The 27041-nt window shown below is 29.9% G+C and overlaps 1 protein-coding gene across 3 annotated transcripts in view; it reads left to right on the top strand.

The window, feature by feature from the left end:
* LOC107444627 (uncharacterized) overlaps positions 1-27041 on the top strand; it is a 77829-nt gene that overhangs the window by 31919 nt on the left and 18869 nt on the right. For 2 of the 3 annotated variants that reach the window (XM_071181325.1, XM_043041074.2), the window contains exons 2-7: positions 683-779; positions 15175-15375; positions 17916-18178; positions 19861-19985; positions 23459-23588; positions 25736-25924. In XM_071181325.1, coding sequence (XP_071037426.1) covers positions 698-779; positions 15175-15375; positions 17916-18178; positions 19861-19985; positions 23459-23588; positions 25736-25924 — 990 coding nt within the window. In that variant the 5' untranslated portion in view covers positions 683-697. Of the gene's footprint in view, positions 1-682; positions 780-15174; positions 15376-16622; positions 16824-17915; positions 18179-19860; positions 19986-23458; positions 23589-25735; positions 25925-27041 lie in introns of all 3 variants that reach the window. The other variant, XM_071181324.1, reaches the window with a different exon arrangement.

Genomic DNA, 27041 nt, shown 5'->3' with positions numbered 1-27041 from the left:
TTTATAAATGGAAGATTTGTGGTTTTTTAGTTTTAAAATTTGAAGTTCTGATGTTTCATAAAACAGTGCAGATTTTTTAATAAAAATTATTTCAAATCAACATTTAAACTAAGTTGTACTATGTCTGAAAGCTATTTTTAAAATAATATTACTGATAGGAATTTTTACAAAATTGCTTGCTAATCTTTACACTTTTAAGAATAGCTGGTTTAGAAGCAAAAAGTTTCTTTTTATTCTTGTTTGTTCCTATTTAATTATCTCGTGAGATAAGATGAATGCGTTGTGAACGTAGAGAATTGAACCTAAATGATATTTTTTTGTCATCGCATCAATCTCATTGCGTTCGAGATCTTATTTTCCTTTCATTATTCTATGACAATGTTGCCATTTTTGGCTAGTAAATTGTCTCGTAAGTTTTACGTTATAAAGATGAATTTCAGATCGTTTGCATGGAACAAAGTAAGCTGGTGACGACTTCAGTGGGCCAGTGAACTGGTAAAGCGACTTCTATTCAATTTTATAGACTATTGTTAGTTTCAATTTGACATTGACCCTGATTTTTAAAGAGGGGGTCACCCACTCCTTAAGGGTACTCCTCCACGAGATTTTTATTCACGTTTTAAGCTAATTGTCTAATGTTCTATTTCAAACCGCATTTTATATTTATTCTCGTTTATTTCAGGTGTTGAGTTTTCAAATGAGCCGCCTGACATCTTTGTTCTGTAGGTGGCTGAGTTTGGCGATTTTGATAGCGGTTTCTGCAGAAAGTGTTGACCAGAGTAAGTAATATTTTTTTAATGTATTTATTTCACAAATGTGTGCCATGTATACCATACATTGAAGGAACTATTATAAGGATATTCCATTAATAGCCAATAACAAGTTAGAATGTAAATCTATGTTAATGCTGCACATTTTTTGCTGCAGTTGTTTATTTTCTCATTCTTTCGAAAGATTGATAAAGCATTGTCAAAAAATGAATAAATAAGTAAATAAAATAAAAATAAAGGTTAATTTGTGTTTTGACTATGTTTGATGATGCTTATTTTATACTAAAATTTGTTAGACTGATTTAACCCTAATCTCTGAGCAATTTTTTCTAAGCATAAAAATATTCTGATAAATACTTCGCAAAATTTCAAAATATGCATTCGGTGATCAATTTTGTTATCTGGTTTTAAAATTAAGTAACGAAGCCAAATGAGAAAAAAAATAAATGAAAAATAAATGAATAAAAATAATAAATAAACTTAAATGAAAGAAAATATGAATAATTAAACAATTGAATGATTTAAAATTTAGTGTTTTAAAGTTTGAATTTATAAATAAATGAAGCATTATATCTGCTACAATAAGATTATTTCTGTTTTTTTTTAAAAGTATTTTATTCTACAAAAATGTAACAACAGTTATGGAATGTGAAATGACTGCGCTCCTTAAAATCTAATAGCTGCAATCATTCATTATTATTGTACTATTCCATAAAAGTTGCATCAATAATAAATTAGGTGATAATAATATAAAAAAACTGTAATTTGCTTTCATAAAACGAATCAAACCAAGATGAAAAAAAGGTCTCAGAAGCTTTCGGACTAATAAAGAATACTTTTTTATTATATCCAAAAAATATTGTCTTAACAAATTGTAGACATATCTTTTCAATATAAGACATTGAGCTGTGAAGACACAGGGGATAGAGCGCTCGCCTCCCAATAAGGTTATACGGGTCCCGGGTCTGAACCCCAACGATGGCTGGTCCGCACCCAGCTTACACCGACCACAATGACGTAAAATATCATCAGTGGTAGACGGAACATCGGTTAGAGTCCACTTGCCATCAGGCTAACCATGGGAGATTTTCGTGGTTTTCCTCTCCATGTAACACAAATGCAGGCTAGCTTCATCAAAAAGCCCTCCACGAAAACAAATTTCTTCGAATTTTTGAACCAAGAGTTCCCTTGCCTTCTGGATTGGGTTCAAAATTGCAAGCCTACGGAGTTAAACATTAGTAGTTATAAACCCAAAAATTGGGTCGACTGTTCAACGACGGTTATAAAATAAAATAATAATGATGTAATAAAATAAATAAAATAATAAGTTACATTAATTTTCTTTCGTAAATGATAATGAAGTATCACCTAATGATTGATAATCAAACTTTCTTAATAACAGATTCATAAGTAAAAAGTAAAGTGTACCAAGGATTACTGCTTTATTTTAGAACTACATGACAATCAAATTTTATTGAGAGATGTAATTCATCTAAAAAGATCGTTTAAGAACGAGAAGTGAATTTACGCAATTCAGTCTGAAAGCTACTCATTCGTAAACTGTCAAGAAAAGGATGCAATCAGCACAGTTTTAATTTCCATATTCTCACCCAAAAATAAAAATTTCACCAAATTGGAACTGATCAGGATGTCAGGTTTTGCATAAGCAGGTGACCATGAAAGATAGAAAACTTGAATAACGGGCTGCAGTTATTTGCGGGGAACCTCAGGCAATGAATGTTATTCGTAATCCCTTTCTCGTTTTATGTAGAATAAAGTAGCTGTTGTCATAAAAATGCATAATTAATGAGCATAGAGGGGAAAGGTGCAAGACGACTGAACTGATTCCACATTAACTATGATTTTTAAGAATGTTTAGAAATTCCTTGGGAATTTCCGAAGGTTAAGATTTTTGATATCCCAATTTGAAGCCTGTGATTTTCTAGTTCTACACTAGAAATAAGATTTTTTGCTTGAAGAATCAAGTGGCATATTTTTTTTAATGAAAAATGTAGACTATTTTTTAATAAAAATGATATAGTTAAACATTAAAATTTTTTATTTGAAAAAATTGGTGCAATTATGAATTTCAATTAAAGGATTTTGTTTAAATATGTAAGTAATATTTAAATTGTGAGGTGATATTTTTGCGCTGTCAACAAATATTATATTATCTATATTCTGTTATTGCATATTATTTAAATTTATATAATGATCAATAAAAAATTATTAAATTTGCACAGTCTTAAAGTTAATCAAAATTTATGAAATAATTCAAAATTGGGACAATTTTTGCGACGCAGTCTTATAAAATATACTATTTAAGTAATATACTTAGTATTTAAATTATTCACTGGGGAAAATATTGAGCATAACTACGATAATATGATAAAATTTACCGTGTTTTTAGCTCTCTGGTAACACCAAAAAGCTCAATTTTTGCGATGTGATTTGTTTAAATAACTATTTAACTTGTGTAAATAGCAGTGAATTTGGTAAAATAAATTTAAAATATAGTTTTGCAATGTGTGATAATATTTGGTATATGCGAATTATACGGTTAATTAATATTTATAATTTAATTCAAACCCAGTCAATTTATATTTAAGATCTATAATAGATTACAAGATGTACATGAATGTTTACTGCGCAGTGGGATATACTCTACTAAAAAAAGACTAAAAAAATGTTTCCAGAACTAGACTTTTTAATGTTTGTTCTAAATTTTTAAACTATGAAGGAAATTATAAAATAATGCTGTAAAGCTGAATGTGTAGTTACGACCCTTAACACAGAGGAGAAAAGTATAAAAGCAAAAGGAAAATATTAAATTTTTGAGTTGATAAATGTTTATTCCACTTTATGTTAAGTGTTGTTTACTTTGAAAGTAAATTTCAGGGTTTAATTTTACATTGATATAGCAATTAGGGTCTTAAATACCAGAATATGGTAAAATTTACCTTGTTCCTGGCTCTATGAGAACATTAAAAAGCTTGGTAATTTTCGCAGAAGCGCTTTGGAAAGGATTTAGGTAAAATTAACAATAAAATAAGGTTTTATAATATGTGATGAAAATTTGTAAGTGTGGTGATATTTAATTTTTTTTAATGATACCTTAGAACATAGTATAAAAACCATTTATTCGGTTAAATTTATTTTTCTGTCTTGTATTATTTGCTAAATGTGTGGTAATAAAAGCCATAATTTTGAAAATGAGAATTTACTGTAAACCATTACCATACGAACGGAAAAATTTAAAAAATGAAAGGTTTAAATAATATTATAGTTTTATTATGAGAATTATGTTTTTTTTATTATTTTTAATCAGAAATGTCATTAGCTTGTAGTATTACCAGAATGTTTTTTCCTTTCCCCCCTAGAACGTGCAATTTGATTTTTTTGTGTGCTGTTGCTTGAAAACAATATCATAAAAATTTTGTTTTGAAATGTAAATCTTTCCATGTGCTTGAAAAAACACATTGTTATTCGTTGATACAAAATTAAAATTTTTAATATTAATTTCATGAAAAAGGTAAATTAATGAGATAAGTATCTTAAAACAATTTAGAATAATTGTTATAATTTTTGCTATAATTTCAGATAGAATATCAATTATATTTGGAATCAAATTTAAAAAGATTAATCCATGTAACAAAACATGCTTTTGCATACGAGGATCGGTTTTTATTTCGTGTCTGTACTTTTTCTGAGGAGCTGATTGATTTAAATAAAAAATTTAAAATTAAATACAATTTAGTCCTTTTTTCTGGACAAATACTTTTTTCAATTTTACGTATTCAGGGGTCTGTTCAGACCGAATTTACTACCGTTTAGCGGTACCTTCACAAATTCAACTTTAGGAAAAACGGTAGTTTCACAAATTTAATTTTAGGAAAAACGGTAGTTTCACAAAATACTTTCTTAAAATTATACATTTGTATTCCTTAAGAAATGATAAATCCATATTCTTGCCATATTTTTGTGTTGGATTTTTAAATATAATTTTTATTTTTCACAAAGTATGTCTAAATTTTCACAAAATAGGTACCTCTCAGAAAAACCTAGACAGATCCCTGGTATTTATTTCATTTAACTCAAATGAAGTGTATTATTAAAAATTTTATCAACTTAACAAAATTTAAGTAATGGTTCATTTTTGTTTGAAATCAGCGCAATTGCTTATCTATATTCAAAATTTAAAACAGGTTATTTAAATTCAAATCTTTAACAAGTGAATATTTAAGTTTAAAATTTAGCAATTGTTCAGTTATACTTAAATTTCTGACACTTAATATTTCTGTTCTACATATTTATATTCAAAAGTTTAACAAAAAATGTTTGACATTCGTCTTTGAATGTTTAACATTCGTTCATTTATATTCAAAAGTTGAACACTTGCTCATTTATATTAAAAACTTCAACATTCTTTGATTTTTATTCAAATTTTAGTAACTGCTAATTTATATATTTATTTTATATTTTATATGTACTTAGATAGTCAAATTTCAGTCCGTTTCAAATTTCTTCAAATTTTCTACTCTTCATGGGATTTTTTATATTGATTTCCGTTATAAGTTGTATTGATATAAAAGCGAAATTAAGTTGTTTGCAAAAAAAGTGAGAAATTTCATTGTTACTAACATTTATATGCTGACATTAAATTACACATGAACTAAAAACGTAGGGATTTTTCGAGTAAATACTTTTTTTTCTTAAAAAGTTACAGAAAGTGTTTTATATAAGGCTAAACTAGATTGCCGTTTTCCATCTTAAAACATCATAAGTCAAAGATGGAATGAAAAGTGTTTAAAAAAAATGTAAACCATATGATCTATTTTTCTCTAAAGAATAAAAAAACATTATCGGAAGTAACGAGCTTGACTTGTTCTTATTTCACTTTTAAAATTAATTCATTCATATTTTTTTTTAAAAAATTGTAGAGGTGAAGAAGTCAAAGTAAAATTGAAAGTTTTCAGTTATTGAGTTGTAAAATTTGTGAATAAACTATGTTTACACTAAAAATGTCAATTTTTTTGAGATACTCTTCTATTCAAAAATGATTTTCAATGAAAAATGAATGGGAAAATTAGATCGTGATTTTTTTCTGTTTTAAACAATGCCCTGCCTCAAAGATGAAAACAATAATTTTTTTTTGTTAAAAAAATGCCCTCCTTAGCAAACATGGACAGAATGGGAACAAATACATCAAGTCTTCTTCCTTTTCCCTTTTTATAAAGTTTGGAGTCTTCAAGTAAGTTTTAGTATTACTATGTAAATAAAATTGAAAAATTATGAGTGTTTAAACTTAGGGTCATAATGTACAATCTTTAATTAAACAAAAACCTATCTGAAAATGCAAATATCACTAAAATTAGGCAAAATAAAATTTGTTAGAATAAAACAAGCTTGAACAAAGCTTTTTCACTGATATTTGTTTCACAAGTAACGATTGAAATTGGCCGCGTGAGCATCTATCTCAATCGCTGTCTTGCAAAAAATTTCCAAAAGTTCGGAGCTGCTTCGCCTTGAAAAAGTACTAAGATAAATGCAAGAGTACACTATGCAAGAGCAACTAAATATAAGAACATGAAGCATGCAAGGAATCTAATTTATTTAAAGACCGGGAAGAGACTTTTAAGAAATTATATATATATATATATATATACAATATTTTATAACTTATCGTAATTTGTTGTTGACGATATCGATTTTGCGCTTTTGAGATGTAGTAGCAGTNGTCCCCTGAAGAAGTGCTGTCTTACAGATACACATATATTTTACATATTATATTTTATTTTTACAGATTTAATGTTTGCTTGAATTTTTAAAAAAATATTTACCTTGATATTTACCTTTTTAGAATTTTCAAATTTAACTTTTTAAATCTTTGTTTTTGTAAAATAGTACATAAAATTTATTTTGATGCAATATATATATTTTAGAATTTTCAAATTTAATTTTCTAATTCTTAGTATTTCAATAATATTACATATTTAACATGATATAATATATATTTTTTGGAATTTTCAAATTTAGCTTCCTAAATCTTCGTTTTTCTGAAACATTACGTAAAATTTAATTCGATGTACTATACATATTTTCAGACTTTTCAAATTAAACTTTCCAAATCTTAATTTTTCCTTGAGAGTATTTCTTAGTATTATATCTTAGTATTTCAATAATATTACATATTTGACTTAATATAATATATATTTTTAAGAATTTTCAAATTTGACTTTCTAAATCTCAGTTTTTATAAAATATTACATATAATTTAATTTGATGTAATATACATTTTTTGGAATTTTTCAAATATAATATTCTAAATCTTAGTATTCCAATAACATTACATATTTAACTTGATATAATATACATATTTTCAGACTTTTCAAATTAAACTTTCTAAATCTTAATTTTTCCGTGAGAGTTACCTCCTACCTTCCTCCCCTTGACCCCGCGACCAAACAACTAAACATAGACGGGAAGGAAATGGGGTTTCTAGGTTCCTCTTCTTTTTCTTCTTCAATAAATCCAATCATCTGCTGTTTGATGGAGGAAATAAACTCGACAAGGTCAGCCATCAAAGATGAGAAAGAGGTGAAAGTAAGCTTTATCAATTGCACTGACCAGCAGCTGAAGGTTCTTCACCTTTAGATTAAAATAGTTGATCTTAACTTTTCTTTAGAGTATTGAGATTTTAGTGTGAACTGGAGCAAAACTGGAGCTTTAGACAATTTATAAACTCTTAGGTTCATGCTGCTATTCAAAACTTTCAGGGTTACATTATAAGTAGAGTTGCAGGGGTAATCGGTCATGTGCTATTACTATGATATTCTAACAATGATATAAGGATATAATTTCAAAGTAGGATGATTTAGTTGAAATATGAAAATTTGGCTAATACTTTATTGGCACGAATAAAGCTGAAACAGCGTGAAGAGAGCATGGATAATACTAGACATCAGATCATTTAAATACATTGAGAAAAAGAAATATGGTCGAATCTTCTGGAATATGGTAAATTTATCGTATTTCTGGCTCTATAAAAACACCAAAAAGCTCCGTAATTTTTATCGAAGCGCTTTGGTAATGATTTTGATAAAATTAACAATGAAGTAGGGTTTTATATTAAGTGATAAAATTTGGTATATGTGGTAAAATGGGGTCATTTTATCATGATACCTTAGAGCAGGGAGGGCGAACCTATGGCACGCGTGCCATTTATGGCAAGCGGCGCAATATTTTGGGCACACCACCGATCACAAACTTCACTATGAGGCATATTAAAAATTAAATTAAAATTCACAAAAAACAACAATTGTTAACAAAAGAATTAGCAATGAATGCCAAAAAACCCAATTAATAACCATAAAAAACATTCTATCAATAAATGACTAGCAAAGAAAATTCACTAATCAAACGAATTGTTTAAATATAGTATAATTTGAACTTATTAACCAAAATTACGCTTTTTTTTAAAACCACAAATGTCATTGACATACAGTACGATAATTTTACCAGATTTTTTCCCACGGGTACTATAATGACGATTTCGGGTTCATTTTATGTTTTTACACTGAAGAACATGCTTCTCCTTAGTACCGAAACGATCGTATATCCATATATATAAAATTGTACTCTTTTCGTGCTATTTTTTCATTCCATTTAGCAGGACAAAGTTAAACGTTTTGTCGGAGATTCGAAAATGTATCTTTTTGATAAAATGTAATAGCGTCTATAAATATCCATAATATGTTACTGATTAAAAGTTATTAAAATCATTGTAGATCTCAGGAGGCAAGGATTTATATTTCATATTGAATTTAAACCTTGGCTATCGCTGGTCAGTTCGACAATAGTACTGACGTAGAAAAAACTCACAAGAAAAAAAAGGTGTGCTTCTCCATAATAATGCTGACTCTTGCATGCAAATATTTTTTTAGCTATATCCAATTACAAATAAAGACCCAAAGAGGAGGAATGGCTAATATCCATTCTGCACAAAAATGACGACTGACAAACATTTATATTCGTTTTACTCTCAGAATTAACGTTGATATGCAGAAATCTTTTTTCACCCTTGGTCTTCAAATGAAAATTGGTCTGTTGACTCTACTTTGATAATATTAATCAATAGCGTATCTTACGTTTATAAATGCTGCCAACTTAGTTTTGTATCACACGAAATGACGATACTTGACTTTAAATTGTGGCATACTTAATTTGAAAGGTATTATGAGATGTTGTACCTTTGTACAAACTTAGTGTCATTGTGTCACAAATGTGGGCAATGTCACGTTTATTTTATCTTAACTTATAAACTTAACAAAGTTTTTTTTTTTAGCATAAAATACTTGCTGCTGACTAAAATTCCACATTAACCTTGATAAATTATGCATTTAAAGGGAATGTGCTATAAAATATGGATACCCGAAACTCACGAAATTTTCGTTACTGATGAAACATTTTTCGAGAATGTGCTCCCAGTAAGCATTTCGTCAAATTGAGGAAAATTTCGTCAAATTTCTCTTTCTCAGGATGCTAATTTCGTTAAATTACGTTGACTCAATATAAGATATAAATTAATATCGTTTATTAGAAAATACGACATAAAGTAAAAGGGAAATAACCAAATGAGTACTCAGTATATGTCACACTGAGGAAAAAGTAAGCTTAAAACTACCAGAATATGGGAAAATTTACCGTGTTTCTGGCTCTAAGAGAATACCAAAAGGTTAGGTAATTTTTACCAAAGGATTTCAGCAGTGATTGTGGTAAAATTAACAATAAAATATGGTTTTATAAAGTGGTATAAAATTTGGGAGACGCCCGGTGGCTGAGTAGTAGCGCTTCGCGCTCTCGTGCCACTGGTCCTGGGTTTGATCCTCGGGCCGGACGAGGTTGACTCAGCCTTTCATCCCTACAGTGGGTCGATAAATGAGTACCAAGCATGCTTGGGAACTAAACACTGGGGGTTCCGCGTTCGGCTGACCACCTGATCGGAACATTTGCTCCTGCACCCCAGTGCCCAAGGTCAAGAAAACTGAGATGGATACAGTAGGTCTTCTCCCTCTATGGGCTGTCGCGCCACTTAGTTTTTAAAATTTGGGAAATGTAGTAAACTTTGAAATTTTTATCATGATAACTTAGAGCATAGCATAAAATATATTTTTTCGGTTCAATTTACTTTCTAATATTATAATTTTTACTAAATGTGTGACAATAAGAACTAGATAATTAAGAAAACCGGAATTTCTGGCAAATTGTTACCATATGAAGTAAAAAATTACCAAATGGATTTTTTAAATACTGTATATTTTGCTTTTATTAACCAATGTCGTTTTTTTTTAAAACCGGAAATGTCATTACCCTACTGTACGGTAATTAAACCGTAATTTTTTTCTCCTTGCAGGAATTGAAACTTTATAAGCGTGTAAAGATACCCTATGTACCATCGCGTCAAATAATGCGAATGATTTTAAAATCAATAAAAAAATTTAATAAATTCTCAGAAAGCATTAAAATATCACATAAAGAGAACATTTACTTCAATTGTTCAAAAGTCCATGTTTTGCTTCAAAAAGTAATTTTATTTCTCAACGAAATAATATCAAAAGTAACGAAATATAAGTTCAAGACTACTGCATTGTCGAAAATGAAAATTTTACTTCTGAGAGTGAGGAGGTAAGAAACATTATTTCTCAGTTTCAAACCTCTGAAATCTTTCTAGAAATTATAATTTTTTTAGCTAAATTAATTGAAAATAGCAAAAAAGGTAGAGTTATTTTAATATTGTATTAATGTGATGCATGTCACCTAGTTTCTAAATCGAAAGTTTTTTTTTATGTCCTTGACTTTGGGAGTGGTTTTCATTTCATCTATTTTATACCTAGAAGGCATGAATTTTGTAGAGCAATGACCCTTGAAAAGAAAACGATTCCCCTCTCTCTTTCTTTTCACTTAATTGCTAAATTATGGAAGTGATTAGGATGATTCAGAATATCAAGGAAAAAATAAACGAAATGTACTTTGATATCTTCACAAAATTGTGAGTACATACCAAAATGAGTTAATAATTTTTTTGTCCCATCTAGGACTGGGCGATATTAGAAATTATATATCGTGATATATCGNTCGCTGTATCGGTTTGCCGATATAGGCGTTAAATCGATATGTCGCGATATATCGATTTATAGCCCAGTCCTAGTCCCATCTAAACTTTCTCTTTGATTAAAAATCACATTTTGTAATTTTTTAGATTCGTAATAATTTTTACATTCTTACGATTCTTTTTAATTGAATTTCTATTATCTTTGTTTTTATCTATCTGCTATCAAATTATTTTTTTTATATGTTTTCAAAATTTCCACATTGCTTACCATTTCTTTAAATGGATTTTTCCCAAACACTTGAGTAACTGGTAACCATGGACGTTAACACAAATAAGATGCAGACATAAAATTCCATAAAAGGACAATTTCAATAAACAAAACAATTTCAGAAGGACAACTTCAATTTCAATAATGGCAAAAGTTTTTCACAAGGCTACTAAAAGTTAAATGAAACTGAAATTGGCTCAATTTCAATAACTAATTAGACGTTTTAAATAAATGTAAAGGCTGGTTTTAGCTTTTTAAGGTAAATACTCATTGGCTGTGGGGTATTTCGATCGTGATTTGTTGTTGAAACATGGCATTTGTTTACGTTAGCAACTGCTCTTTCCATTCTATTTCAAGTTAGCCAAGCAAGTCAAGTATCAATTCTCTTAAGTGATACATTCTATATTCCTTGACGAAGATTTCAAATATTTCACTATATAATTCTTACGTAGCACAAAGACAGCCACGAAGCCATGTTGAATATAAACAAACTAATTATGCATTGAAGTTGATGGGTACACGAAGCAAAAATGTATCACGATTGAAATAAAATACATAAGCAAATAATATATTTAAGTTAAGTAAGAGATGTAGATGAGAAAGAATTATATTTCAACAAATTCGATGTGCGATACGACTCTGTATTCAATTAACATCACGCTAATTAACATTCTAACTTATATGAAGAAACTTAACTCAACTTTAGCATGCCATTGTGTTTATAAGCGATCAGCTGACTCTGACGTCATTGGTCTCATGTGTGGGTATTCGTGGTCTTCTTCTTGAAGTGTAAGAAGTAAATAACTCTTGAACAGTGTCATTAAGCTTAATTTATTGCTTGAAAATTTATTGTTTACTTTTTTAGATCTGCGCATTGTTATAACTTAAAGAAATTTATAACAGATAAATTTCGTTTTGTTTTGGTGAAGAAACCCTTACAAATGCTATTCATTGACTCGCATAGTTAATAATGACAAATAAGAGCATCGCTTGATTTTGACAAGGTTACTAAAGTCAATTTGATTTATTATCCCTCTAAGGAGCCATTGGGAAATTTAGCTTTTCTTTAATGTTAGTATATGTTACACTAAACGTTTTAATATTGAATTTATCATGATACCATACCAACATGTAAGAGACAAAAAATTAAATTCACTCTCATTTAAGCATTATGAGTTCATTATACTTATGAGTTTATCATAAATAGTGTCTTGATTTGATATAATGGCATTGGTACGATATATTGGCATTGGTACGATATATTGGTATTGAAATATTGACAGTACGATATTAAATCTCGAAATACTTGAAATCCTACTTTTTAAAAAAGTGGATCAGTTGATCGCCGGGGAAGGCTAGTAATTAATTAAAAATAGCGAAAAATTATCGAAGCAGTTAGATAGTTTTTAGGTTTAGAAATATCATGATTCCTTTGTTTTAATCCAAAAGATCGAATTTTTGATCGAGAAGACCAGGTTAAACTTTTTAAATAATAAAATAAATGATTATTTTTACAAAAATTCTATTTTCGAATTTTAATAACCTTTATTATTTGATGCTGGAATAGAAAATAATTATTAGGATAAGAAAATAATCTAAGTACACGGGAAATAGGTTTCACTTTAGTTCGAGATAAGTTATCTCTAAATTATACTTCTGTAATTAAAGTCTAAATTAAATAGAACGAGAAAAGAAAAACTGAAGAATTTTTAATACTTTTTCATGCTTTATGCAAAAAGTATGAAGTATAGAAATTTTATTTTTTCAATTCCGACTTAGTATACAGTTTTATTACACTGTATAGAATTAAATATAGTAGTTAGATTTTATTTATATTGTCTGATTTATGAATTTATCTTCTAAATAGATGATATTGTTATTTATATTGAACATTTATGATAATAATGAATATTGTAGAGTTATAATAATGAATACAATATCAACTATACATTGTTGTATATTACTTATTTATTAATATTTTAATATTCAATTGTGTTATTTTGTCTAACTACTATATAATTTCAAAGCAGTATCATATTAATGTTTCAATTTTCTGTACATATAGAACTCAAATAGAAAAGTTTTTAACTTCACAAGAGGAAAATCATTTTTATTCAACGTTCAAACTTTTAAATCTCCTAAATAGATTAAAAAGACATTTCCTACAAGATATCTATGAAAGTAATACGATTAAATCTATGAGGATTACAATGTTTCCTTTTTCCTAAAACCAGATTATCTTGATTCTAGCAAGATTGAGTGACTGCACCATGGTAACCCTACTTAAATCAATAAATATAAACCTGCGAGGCATTTTGAATTTACTTAATCAAATAAAAAGTGAAAGAGCTATTTCTGCGAATTATTTCTGGTCTATCGGTTGTTTTCAATTTTAATCAATGACATACTTATTCAATAAGCGGAGGGCAATCGTATGGAATCTAAATGAAGCTGAAATTTCCCTCCAGGAGTTGGTTCGAGGCTAGCTAAAAATCCATTCACAGTAGTTTTCGCTTGATGATGAAAACATAGATCATCGATCTTAATTTACCATACCAACCATATGTAATTTGATAGAGGAAATTGAAATTTCATACGGAGCGAAAGTGTTCTATGCATTCTGTTTAGAATGACAAGTATTCCTTTAATTTCATCGCCGTAGAGAAGAAGTTGCTGCATGTGATAATTTAAGAAAACTGTGCCAATAAATAGCTAAGAGCAAATAAAATTCCAAAAATATGATGAATCATATGAAGGCTGTGGCTTTTTAAGGAAAAACCATATTTCTAAAAGAACGTTTTGGGGGGAATTAGACAATGATTTTCATGCAGGCAATGCGATGTTTCTGAGTTTTGTGCTGTTATTGCATGCGAATTTTGAAAACTTGTGAAGTGCTTATCTGGAAACAGCACAAAGGGTCAGTTTGCTATAAAACTGTCCCCTTTGGAAAAACCAGAACTCTTCAAAATATTGCCTCAGTCCCTTTATGATGAACTGAAACCAATTAAATAATTTCATATAGAGCCGAACATAAAATTTTTTCAAACTTAAAAACTCTTTACAAAATGTCATTTAATTTGTTCTGACTCAAAGATTTTCAAATATGATTGATAGCTAGTTAAGAAGTTGTAATGCAATTAAAAGTACCTATATGCATAACTTTCAATTATTCTATTTCATTTGATTGCAGCTTGAAATTGTTTCGCAGTTAATTGGGTATTTTTATTTGGGTATAAACACTGCGTTTTTAAGAATGTAAACAGAAAAACGTGGTTAGTTCGACTAAATTGTATTAAGCACCAGCCTAAAATTTGGTTATATTTTTATATATTCAGACAATGACCTAACATTTGGTTATATTTTCATATATTCAGACAATGATCTAACATTTGGTTATTGTTTTATACTTTTAGACAACGACCAAACATTTGGTTATATTTTTATACATTCAGACGACCTAACATTTGGTTATATTTTTATATATTCAGACAATGACCTAACATTTAGTTATAGTTTTATTTATACATTTAGACAACGACCTAGCATTTGGTTATATTTTTATACATTCTGACAGATCTAACATTTGGTTATATTTTTATATATTCAGACAAAGACCTAACATTTAGTTACAGTTTTATACATTAAAACAACGACCTAGCATTTGGTTATATTTTTATACATTCTTACAGATCTAGAATTTGGTTATATTTTTATTCATTCGTGTATGTTGACAAACATGAATAAACGCTGTTTGTCTGTAATATGTATGCGCTATTTAGAGTTTAATGATTTTTATTAAAAAGCACTCAATATCCATAAAACTGAAAAAGTAACCCATTTAGTTTAGGTAGTTGCTATTCATCTCAGTAACATGTTGCTAATTTTTCATAATTATTCGAATCTCCAAACAATGCTTAATTTCATAATTTATTATCTAAAAGAGTACTCTTTTCTATTCTGTTGAAATTTTATTTAAAATTTGTGAGTATTTAAGTCTAATTCTTTGAACCTATTACTTTTTCCAGATGAGGTTGATAAAGGCCAGAGCAGAGAAGCTAAACTCGTATGTTATTACTCCAATTGGGCTGTATATCGGCCCGGATTAGCAAAGTTTACTCCAGAAAACATAAATCCGTATCTATGTACCCATGTCATTTACGCATTTGCCTCTTTATCTGAAGAGTACAAAATACAGCCTTTTGATCCTTACAATGACATAGAACAAGGTAAGAAACTTTTATGTATGTGTTATATTTGCTTTATGGAGACATATAACAGTACCTAAAAATGTGTCTTTCATTAATTTGAATTGCGTTGTGAATTTGAATAACTAGTTAGTGGAGAAAAATGATTAATATTCCTTGATAATTACTCATCACTATCGAACCGTTTCATTAATTTAATTATGAAATTAATTAAGAAAAAATTAGAATTAACAATTTACTATTCTAGTTCAAGTCTAAATCAACACGTGTGGATCGACACGTGCTTCACTAATACTTAAATCTAATTGCATCTAGGNGCGTTAAAGTGAGGAGTTTCGTTTCCATCGCTCTAAAGCATGTTGTGAAAAAGCTTAATGACGAAAAAAGACGAGATGCTTGAACCCATCGTGCTACTGTCCTATACGGTAAAACATTTGCTCCACAGGCTTCCACTAATCCTCAATAGCATTCTGTTGCATTTTTGCCACGGGCAAGCTCGATTGTAGCCACGACCGCTGATCATCTTTTGAAAACATACTTTAGAGCGACGGAAACGAAACTCCTCACTTTAACGCCACACAACAACTACCCTTCTAAGCAAATCGACCTGTTTTTGCACTCTACACATCGACAACAGCGCCACCTCACCGCTCCCGTATCCAATTTGCGCATGCCCGGCCTTCTGTGAGTTTCAAGGTTAAGTTGCCATTATTTAATTTACAACCCTCGTATTTTTATATATTCAGACAACGGCATAACATTTAGTTACAGTCTTATACATTTAGACAACGACCTAGCATTTGGTTATATTTTTATACATTCTGACAGATCTAACATTTGGTTACATTTTAATATATTCATACAATGACCTAATATTTAGTTATAGTTTTATGCATTTTGACAACTACCTAGCATTTGGTTATAGTCTTATACATTTAGACAACGACCTAGCATTTGGTTATATTTTTATACATTCGTGTATGTTGACAAACATGAATAAAACTGTTTGTCTGTAATATGCGTGTGCTATTTATAACTTAATGATTATTATTAAAGAACACGCAATATCCATAAAACTTAAAAAAAAAACCCCATTCAGTTTAGTTAGCTGCTATTCATCTCAGTAACATGCTGCTAATTTTTCATAATAATTCGAATCTCCAAAAAATTTATCTTCCAAAAGAGTACTCTTTTCGATTCTGTTTGAAATTTTGTTTAAAACTTGTGAGTATTTAAGTCTAATACTTCGAACCTATTATTTTTTCCAGATGAGGTTGATAAAGGCCAGAGCAGAGAAGCTAAACTCGTATGTTATTACTCCAATTGGGCTGTGTATCGGCCCGGATTAGCAAAGTTTACTCCAGAAAACATAAACCCGTATCTATGTACCCATGTCATTTACGCTTTTGCCTCTTTATCTGAAGAGTACAAAATACAACCTTTTGACCCTTACAATGACATAGAACAAGGTAAGAAAACAATCAGACTTACTGTACTTTTATGTAGACCTTAGCGTTAGAATAAACAATGTAATTTCAAAGAAGTAAATTTTCAGCAAACGTGTGAAATTCTATAAAGCATAATATATAATTTCAATTTTTTGATTTCTAAACTTGACGTAAAATATTATGTACTAAAAATTTTAATGGAAATTAATGATTGGATTTTCACGAGAAAGATTGTTGAATTTCATAAGAAAATATACCAATATGAAAAGGATAAATATTCCAACTTAATCAATTTTACAGAGAAATTTAATATACTCCCTTAGTTAATTTTTAGTTTAGGGATTGACCATAATATCAACGTAATCAAAGTGATTTCAAAGAGGTAAATTTTTAAGAAAAGTGTAAAATTATGTAAAGCATGAAATAAATGTTTGGATTTCTAAATTTTATGGTGTGCAAAAAATACAAACCGACCACCCTGAATAACTTTTGATCTAATGATGCAATGAATCTATATGTTTTTTTTCCCAAAATTTAGTAGTTTAAAAAGGTTGTATGTAGCAGGGGATCGTGTAAATGTTATGGCAAACTTTTAAAGGACACAATATCTTATCAAACTTTTAAAGGGCACAATATCAGGATTAAAATTGCTTAAGAACCCAACCCTGAAAAGTTGTCTTAGACCATCAGGGGTGCTTCCCAATTTTGACCTATTTAGAAGGCACACGAAGAAACAGCTCATAGTAAGGAAGCATTTCTAGTGGCGTCTGACGACATTGGATTTTAATGAAGTTTTTCTCTTGATGATGTGTTCCCTTAATCGTTCGTCTCATCATTTACGTTACATCTTTTTGTATATAACATTTTTAAACTTGTACATTTCGACCAATGTACCATTAACTAATGTAATCATTAAAAATGTAACTTGGAAAGAGAAACCAATTTCAGATTTGAAATCAGCGATATGAAAGATATTAAGATCTGCTAAAAAATCTCATGCGACATAACTTTACCCCCCCTGTGTTATGTATCACCAAGAATTCTGTGATGTTTCAATCAAAAATGTTCAGTCAAGTGATGTTTCATTACCCTTAATAACGTTCTTTTTTTCAGGCAATTACAGGAGCTTTGTCAGTTTAAAAGCCTACAATCCGAACCTGAAAACAATGATTGCGGTGGGTGGATGGAACGAGGGATCCAAGAGATTTTCCAAACTTGTGGAATCCGAGGACAATCGCCGGACCTTCATCTCCAGCGCCTTGTTGTTCCTCAGGGAACATGGTTTTGATGGCATTGATCTAGATTGGGAATACCCTGCTTTCAGAGAAGGAGGAAACCACACCACTGACAAAAGTGGATACGCCTTACTCGTCAAGGTAAAGTTTAATCATCGTTAAGGTGTTGTTTTCATTGAAGTTGGTGACACCACAACGCCGTTGTTGTGTAAGAAAACTTATTATTTTTGAATAACAGTTCAAGACGAATTAGGTGAATCATTCAACTAAATTCTTCGTTTTCAGTTCAAGTTTAATGTAGTACAGATAGTAAGAAGTAGGACAGCGTCTTCTTGGTTTGATGAATTAATTACAGTGGGGAAGAGGTTTTTTGTTGCATTTATGCAAGTACTTGAGCTTGCTTTATTCGGGTATGGGTATTTCAAATATGAAATTAGTTTTGCTCTTAAGCAACTGATTGCTTTTTTCAATGAATTTTTAGTCCAGTTTTTGTCGAAATGTACCATTTTAAAAACGCTATAGATAACATGGGATAGTGTAAATGGTACGACAAAATTCTAAGGGAGTTAGGAAGCATTCGCGTGATTATAATTGCATAGGAACCCATCCCCGGAAATGCCGCTGTGCATGGCTAGGGGTGCTTATCTATAACAACTTGTTCAGAAGTACATGAAGAAACAGCCCATAACAGGGAAGCGCCCCATAGAGACATATGACGACATTATAACGACGTAATATACGACGACGTTATATATGACGAAGTAAATAATACCATAACTTATAAAATTTTTATGATTGGCTTGAGTGGGTAAAATTAATTAATTTAATGGTTCAATGTCGATTTTCAAATTTCATAAAGTATACTATAAACAGTCAATAACTAATAAAATAACGAACAGTCAGTAACGAAATAATGAAGATGGCCCAATTAGAGAAACTCTTCGCTATATGTCACTTAGGAGATAACATTTAAAGGTTTTGTGTACGAGGGTTGCTTTTTAAGTAAGGGCCGTTTTGTCGCGTACACTAATAGTTGACGCTTGCGTCGCAACAAGTGCTTGTGTCGTGTCTCGGCATTCCTCAGGATCAACTGTGTTCAATTGCAGCTGTGCAGGTAAACTGTACAGTCAGTTTTAAGTCTTTAAAATATTCAAAATTTAACAAAACACCCATCATTCAAGCGATACGGCCAATGATGTGTTTTTAGTCTGCAAACATCTTGTCTGCTGCGTACATTCACTTAGCAGATTTGTGAAGTGACGACTTGTGAAGTAGTAAAATTCCCTGCCATGCTCACATGGAATTTTGCTACTTTATGAAAATGACTCTCTCCTCAGCTTTATTGGACTCTTTTGGTTGGAACGTTTTGGACCATCCCTCCCTACAGTCCAGACCTTGATCTGAGTGATTTTAATCTTTTCCGATATTTCAAGCATCATTTTGACTGCAATCACAACAACGATGACAAATACGTGAAAACGGCAGTGACCTCTTGGTCAACGGAGTAGGTGGCAAGTTTGTATGAAAAAGGTATTCTAAACGTAGTAGTAAGAAATGGTAAGTGTTTAAACAAACTTGGCAACTATGCTGATAAAAGGAGAAATGAATCTGAAAATAAATTTGCTTCTCGGAAATTTTCTTGCGTTTGGTTTTTATTTTCAAACGGTCCTTACTTTAAAAACAACGCTCGTATGTTAATGTAATGAAGGTAGCTTAAATTATTCTAATAATACAAAAGAAAAACTGTTATGAAGTCAATTTGTAAAAGTTCATCCGTAAATAACAGTGATTTTAAAAATAATTTTATTGTCTTATTCTTTCAGGAGTTGCGTGAAGTCATAGATAAAGAAGATCTTTCACCAGATAAAGAGAAACTACTTCTTTCTGTTGCCGTTCCTGCCACCAAGGATTATATAGATCAAGGATTCGATGTACCAGAAATATCAAAGTCAGTTATTAACAAAATTAATTTTTTTGTTAACAACCAATTTAAAAACATACTTATAAATACTTAAAAATTACAAATACATCATACCATGCAACATTTGAAATCTTTGCGAAATATTTTTTCAGAGGTACTAAGCGAAAGCTGAAATTTTAAAAACAAATCAAGCTTTTATGAAACTTTTAACACAAATAAAAAACAAATCAATTTGTCAGTCTAACCGTTTATATATCTGTTTAAATTATTTGTTTGAAGTAGTGGACAGATTATGTAATTTTTAGTTTCGCAAAATATTCCTTCATTGCCTTTGCCAGTACTAGGAAATTTCTTCAAAAACTACAGAAGTTCCATTGTGGTTAGAAAATATTGAATGGATATCAATCCTCTGCAGGTTCCGTGTATTTTCAAAGCTCAAAAAGATTTTAGTGTGCGTTAATTTTCAATCATTTGAACTGAATTATTTGTTATCAATTTTCTTAATATAGAATAATTTTGGAGGAGATACTGTCTTTTTTGAACAATAAATTGTTCTAAATCTTATGATGCATTTAAAATATAAACAAGTAGCTTAAATGATGACTAGTATCATTTCTGATTAAACCACAAAAACTATCTTTCTTATCCTCCATTATTTAGGTATGCACAACATAAAATCAGAACAATTCAATAACTTTTGAACTAGTAATAGAATTTTTACCTACTAAGAAAAAATATTTATGCTTCGTGAGTTAAATCCTAAATATAATCAATTTGATCTTAATACAACGTAATTAATTTTGAATATAATAATAAACGTATATTTTTTTTAGGTAAATTTAAGTTTTGTTAACCATTTAAACATGAAGAGGGAAAATAATTCATCCAAAGACCGAATTTATCTTTTGTTATTCCTCAAAATTGGGTCGGCTGTTCAACACCGGATATGAAATAAAACAATCATCTATTATTTTTCATTATGAAAATGTTTTGAACTGTAAGGCATGTGGAAGTTTGTACAGCATTTTTAAATTAGGAGACTTTACATGACAAAATCTGAAAGTTCAATGAATTTGGCTGAATAGCTCTTTATTGAAAATTTAACCTTAAATCGAATTTTAAATGTTATCTTTAACTGACCCTTAAATTGACAACCTTCAGGAAATATCATCGATTCAAAAACTATTTGGCCAATTTCCTTCAAATTTTGTACTTAAAGTAACATAGATCAAAATGTGAAATCTTGTAAGCATTACAGCTCAAAGTTTTTCAAGGATTATTAAACTAAATTATAATGAATTATTTGAAACGGTTAGTTTCTACATGAATTATTTTTGGATAAATTAGCTTATGTGCAAAAAATTTCTGATTCACTTAAATAGGGAATATAGCAATANTAAACAAGTAGCTTAAATGATGACTAGTATCATTTCTGATTAAACCACAAAAACTATCTTTTTTATCCTCCATTATTTATGTATGCACAACATAAAATCAGAGCAATTCAATAACTTTTGAACTAGTAATAGAATTTTTACCTATTAAGAAAAAATATTTATGCTTCGTGAGTTAAATCCTAAATATAATCAATTTGATCTTAATACAATATAATTAATTTTGAATATAATAATAAACGTATATTTTTTTTAGGTAAATTTAAGTTTTGTTAACCATTTAAACATGGGGAGGGAAAATAATTCATCCAAAGACCGAATTTGTCTTTTGTTATTCCTCAAAATTGGGTCGACTGTTCAACACCGGATATAAAATAAAACAATCATCTACTATTTTTCATTATGAAAACATTTTGAACTGTAAGGCATGTAAAAGTTTGTACAACATTTTTAAATTATGAGACTTTAAATGACAAAATCTGAAAGTTCAATGAATTTGGTTGAATAGCTCTTAATTGAAAATTTAACCTTAAACCGAATTTTAAATGTAGTCTTTAACTGACCCTTAAATTGACAACCTTCAGGAAATATCATCGATTCAAAGACTATTCGGTCAATTTCCTTCAAATTTTGTACTTGAAGTAACATAGATCAAAATAGTATAAAATCTTGCAAGCATTACAGCTCAAAGTTTTTCAAGGACTATTAAACTAAATTATAATGAATTATTTGAAATGGTTAGTTTCTACATGAATTATTTTTGAATAAATTAGCTTAAAAATGTGCAAAAAATTTTCTGATTAACTTAAATAGGGAATATGGCAATATATTCAAAAAGTAAAGGATTAAAAGACTGAAACTTATTCTGACTAGTATATTGGGACCGAAGTTTAACCAGATCACAGTTACTTAATGTCTATATTTTGAGGGTCAAGAATCCAAATCTGTCGAGAAGCAGGCATCTTTATTCGGAGTAATTACGCTTCATTTCGCAACTTAAAGTATCGTCATCATAAATTAATTAGCATATTTATGGTTAAACCCATGAACCATTAAGACTGAATTTTATTACATGTTAAACTAATGTTCTCGGTTTTCATTTTATTTATTATTATATTTATTTTGTTCACTGTTCCTTATCTGTGTAGACTGAACGTTATACTCGGGATACTTTTTCACTTTATTGTTACTTAACTCAAAATAATAATTCTTTTTAATCACCAGGCATGCTGTTTTATGTAGAAATATGATGACTATTGCTTGATTTAAAATTATGAAATTCTTCTTTTCCTTTACCAAACCTGCTGATTTCTGACTGAACAAGGTGGCAGAACATTACTTGGTAATAGAACGCATCCATATGAGCAATATCCGTCATAGTATGTGTGATCGGAACACAAGCAGTGCGAAGTTAAAAGGTAGTTTTTCACTGTCACATTTAAAAAATTAACACAAGAGTAAGAAAATATACTCCAGAAAGCTTTTTTATTCAAGTTCTCTAAGAAATTACTCAAAAGCTCTCCTTGCCAGTTATAATACAGGCTTTATACGCATTTCAGTTTGCGTTGCAGCTACCGGAAGATCTTTTGAGCAACTCTTGGAGCAATTCTTTCCACATCAATCATACTTCCGTGTCATATCCTATCACTCATATCCATTTTTTTGCATCAATTATATAACTTTTTATTCATGGGAATATGAATGATGTACAAATAAATTGCTCAAAAAAAGAAGATGTAATCGATGTACCAAGAATTGCTCCAAGTGATGCTCAAACGATCTTCCACCAGCTGCATCGCAGACTGCGACTCGAGTAAAGGATGTATTGTAGGTGGCGGAAAAGCTTTTGAGCAATTTCTTTGAGTGTCGTGAATAAAAAGTGTTCTGAAATCTTTTTTCCTATTCCTCTATTAATTCTTTAAATGTGACAGTGGAAAGGTACCTTTTAACTTCTCACTGCTTGTGTACCGATCACACATTCTATAACGGATATTGCTCATGTAGTTGCGTTCTATCACCCAGTAAGTTTTGCCACCTTGCGCAGACTAACCCTGTGTAATGACAATTTGACTCAAAATAATAACCATTCTTTTTTTTCCTCACCAGGCATGCTGACTTTTTGAACATGTTAACGTATGATTACCATACAGCTTACGAGCCAGAAACTCATCATCATTCACCACTTTTCCCTCCGTCTGATTTGGATCCTCTTGACGAGCGCAACCGCCTCAATGTGGTATGTTTAACAAAATAATTTGTTCTCTGATTTTTCATGAACTTTATATCTCTAAATATAAATATTAATGGCAAGTAATTTTGGTATCAGTACTATTATTTAGATGAGTTAATACTTTAAATACTTTTTATGCACAATGCAATATATTTAACGAAAATGCATTAGTTATATTGAATGCCCGATTGCTGCACTTTTGCCATTGTTTGGCACTTGGTAAATCATTTGGTAAATCTTTCGGTGGGTGTAACTGAAAATAAACAAACTTGTATATCCGGTGTATAAGTAACCCTATTTTTTGATGGGATATCAAATTTCTGGTATTTCGGGTGTATAGGTCGACCATTGTAAAAACACAATTATAGAAATTTCTAAAATTGAAAAAAAAAACATACAAAATGTTAAGTCTGCAAAATTATCTCGAGGCAAAAATAGCTTACATTGTTAGAGTTCACAACAGCAAGGAAAATTTAGTGGTCTAATAGAACCTTAAAATTTGTACCACTATTCATTTAGAGTCAAAAAACTTCATATGGTCTACAAATTTGAGAGAAAAATCTAACTTTACAATTACATAATTCACGTTATTATACAGATAAAAAATTATTAATTATGACTATAACACCCTAATTAGGTTCATTACTACATAATGATTGAAGATTAGTATTTATTACATTACGTGAAAAACAACTATTATATAAGTAAATATACTCAGCATAGAGATTAAAATATTGAGACCAAATAAATAAATAAATGATGAAAACAGAGAAAGTAGGAACTAACAAATATTATAATGAAATTTAACTATCTAAAAATTATAAAATTTAAAAAAAAGTCAAATATTATTTTATTGGTGAGCAGTAACATACGCCAGTACATAAATTCAAAACAGAGAACAACATGCAAATTTAAAATTTCAACATTTTAATTAAAAAATTTCCGTACCAGACACTTTTAGTGTTACTCCATTTGAATTCCATACCGCACGTAGAACAATATAATTAGTACAATTTTTTTAAATGTGTGGAATTTCATACAAAAAATTATATTTCGTTACTATTTTATAAATTTCAAACATATTTCAAGGCGATAAATTTGCCGCCCATGCGTATGATTTTACTGACATTTGGAGACAATTGACGAGCCCTACACATTGTTCTCTCAGGATATGATACATTTGCCCTCTAATAAAGGTGCATAAACAAATCCTGTGAGATGATGCTCTAGAATCTTTAAATTTGTAGCTTTATGTAATGTTTTAAAAGTTCTCATTGAGTAATATTGCTTATAATACTTTTGAATAAATTTTCTTAATTTTTCCCGTTTTTAATTATTTTCTCAACGTATTTTAAAGTATCATTTCCATTAAAAATGCGTATATAAGGAAAATATATATAGAGAAAATGCAAAAATAATGCTGTATAACATATTAAAAATAGTTTTTGATTGGAGTAAATTGATACAAAGTTTTTCACATCTATCTCATTGTTTATAATTCATCGATGTTTCTCAATTAACGAATATCCGACTTTATCCGAATAACGAATATTGCCGGCCTGTAAGTCGACTCCCTGATTTTCGTAAACTTTTGGGCGGTTGAAAAGTCGACTTAAACACCGGGATATACGGTAATTTTATTTTTATTTTATAACCGTCGTTGAACAGCCGACCCAATTTCATGGGTTTACGACTACTTACGTTCAACTCCGTAGCCTTGTAATTTTGAACCAATCCAGAAGACAAGGAAACTCCTGGATCAGTACCCCCAGAGGTATTGATTTGTTGTGGGAACATGGAGGACTTTGAGACTCGACAGATTTAACGTGCATCAGTCACCATTTTACTACACGGGGAGTCTTCGGCCGGCGAGGATCGAACCCACGACCTCTTGGATATGGGCCCAGCGCCCTACCGACCAGGCTATCCCGGCCCGATATACGGTAATTGTAAATATTGTCTAAACCTTTGTCGTTCGCTACTTTTTTAATTACTTGTCCATATTTAAATTATTTGTTCATATAAAAATAATTCGCAGCTGTTTAAATATTTTAGTAATAATAAGTGAAAAAAATATCATACATATTTAACTAAGAAAACTTATACATGATTTATATATATAAATTATTTATTAATATTTTTCTTATAAATAGGCATGGACAGTGGATTATTATTTGAAATTGGGTGCACCAAACCACAAACTGATTGTTGGGATTCCAATGTATGGCAGATCTTTTACTTTATCTAGTCCTCAACTTGCAAGTAGTTACGATGCTCCATCAACAGGCCCCGGCGAGGAAGGTGCAGCTACTAGAGAAAAGGGATATCTTGCATTTTACGAAGTAGGGTATTTTATGCTATTTTTTTTTATATGACACAAGTGTAATTGGCTGTGGCGATTGGATTTTTAAGTCTAATAACTAAATTTCGTCAGCAATGCTCGTAATTGCAACGAATCAATCATTGCAATTATGAGTGAGAAATTTATTGCAATTATTACTCATAATTGCAATGAATTCCACACTGCTGCTTATAAAAAACCATTTGCGTTTATATTCCTCCCCTCATGATCTTTCTTCCCATCTCCCTAACCAGCTGCCTTACTCACTCTTAAGCTTTTAAAATTTATTTAAATATTTATCTTCTCAATGAAGAGCTTTTTTCCCTTAAAGCTATCGCTGTTTTCCTTCCAATATTATTGATTTCATGGAAAGAAAATTAATCTCGCAATCCATCAAATTCTCTAGCTTAAGCAATTCGATTGTTTTACCTAACTATCCGAAAGTCAGTCCTCAAGTTTCTAAGATTTTGAATGAATTTGAGTTTTAAGTCGTTTTTTCCTCTGTCAATAAACTAAATTTCACCAAACGTAAGGACTCTATTCCTGATATTAATAATTAGGGCATTTATCAAATTTCGTGTCGTTATGGTTTTTCTTATATTGGACAAACTATACGTAAAATTAAACTTCAACCTAGAGAACACAAAAGATTTGTCCGAATCAGGATATTAACCAGTGTTCAATTATTACATTTATTTGGAATTCTTATCACAAATTTGAGTTTTCTTCTACTAAAATCATTATAGGCTGCTTGATTTCGGGAATCAAACGATACTTTGAAAAATGTTAATAATTTAGTAAATTATTTTTCTAGTATCATACCGCTTCGTAACGTTTGCTGCCTAGGGTTCTCGCTAAGTCCCCTCACACCTGTTTCTTATCTTCTATTGGTCACTTTGCAACTTTATTCACGTTTTTGTTTTTGTTTTTTTCCTTTTTCCTTTTTTTTAAAGTTTACATAACATGAAGTATCACCTATCATTTTCGAATATTTAGATAATTAGAAATAATATTGCTTGCAATTTGCAATCTTAATATTTAGGGTGAAAATTTTTGAGCTACACGAAAATAAATTTTTAATGACATTTGAACCCTTGGCAATATTCTGTAAAAAAAAA

The sequence above is a fragment of the Parasteatoda tepidariorum genome, chromosome 5, assembly GCF_043381705.1.
Source record: "Parasteatoda tepidariorum isolate YZ-2023 chromosome 5, CAS_Ptep_4.0, whole genome shotgun sequence".
NCBI lineage: Eukaryota > Metazoa > Arthropoda > Arachnida > Araneae > Theridiidae > Parasteatoda > Parasteatoda tepidariorum.
This window is presented reverse-complemented; position numbering and strand designations above follow the sequence as displayed.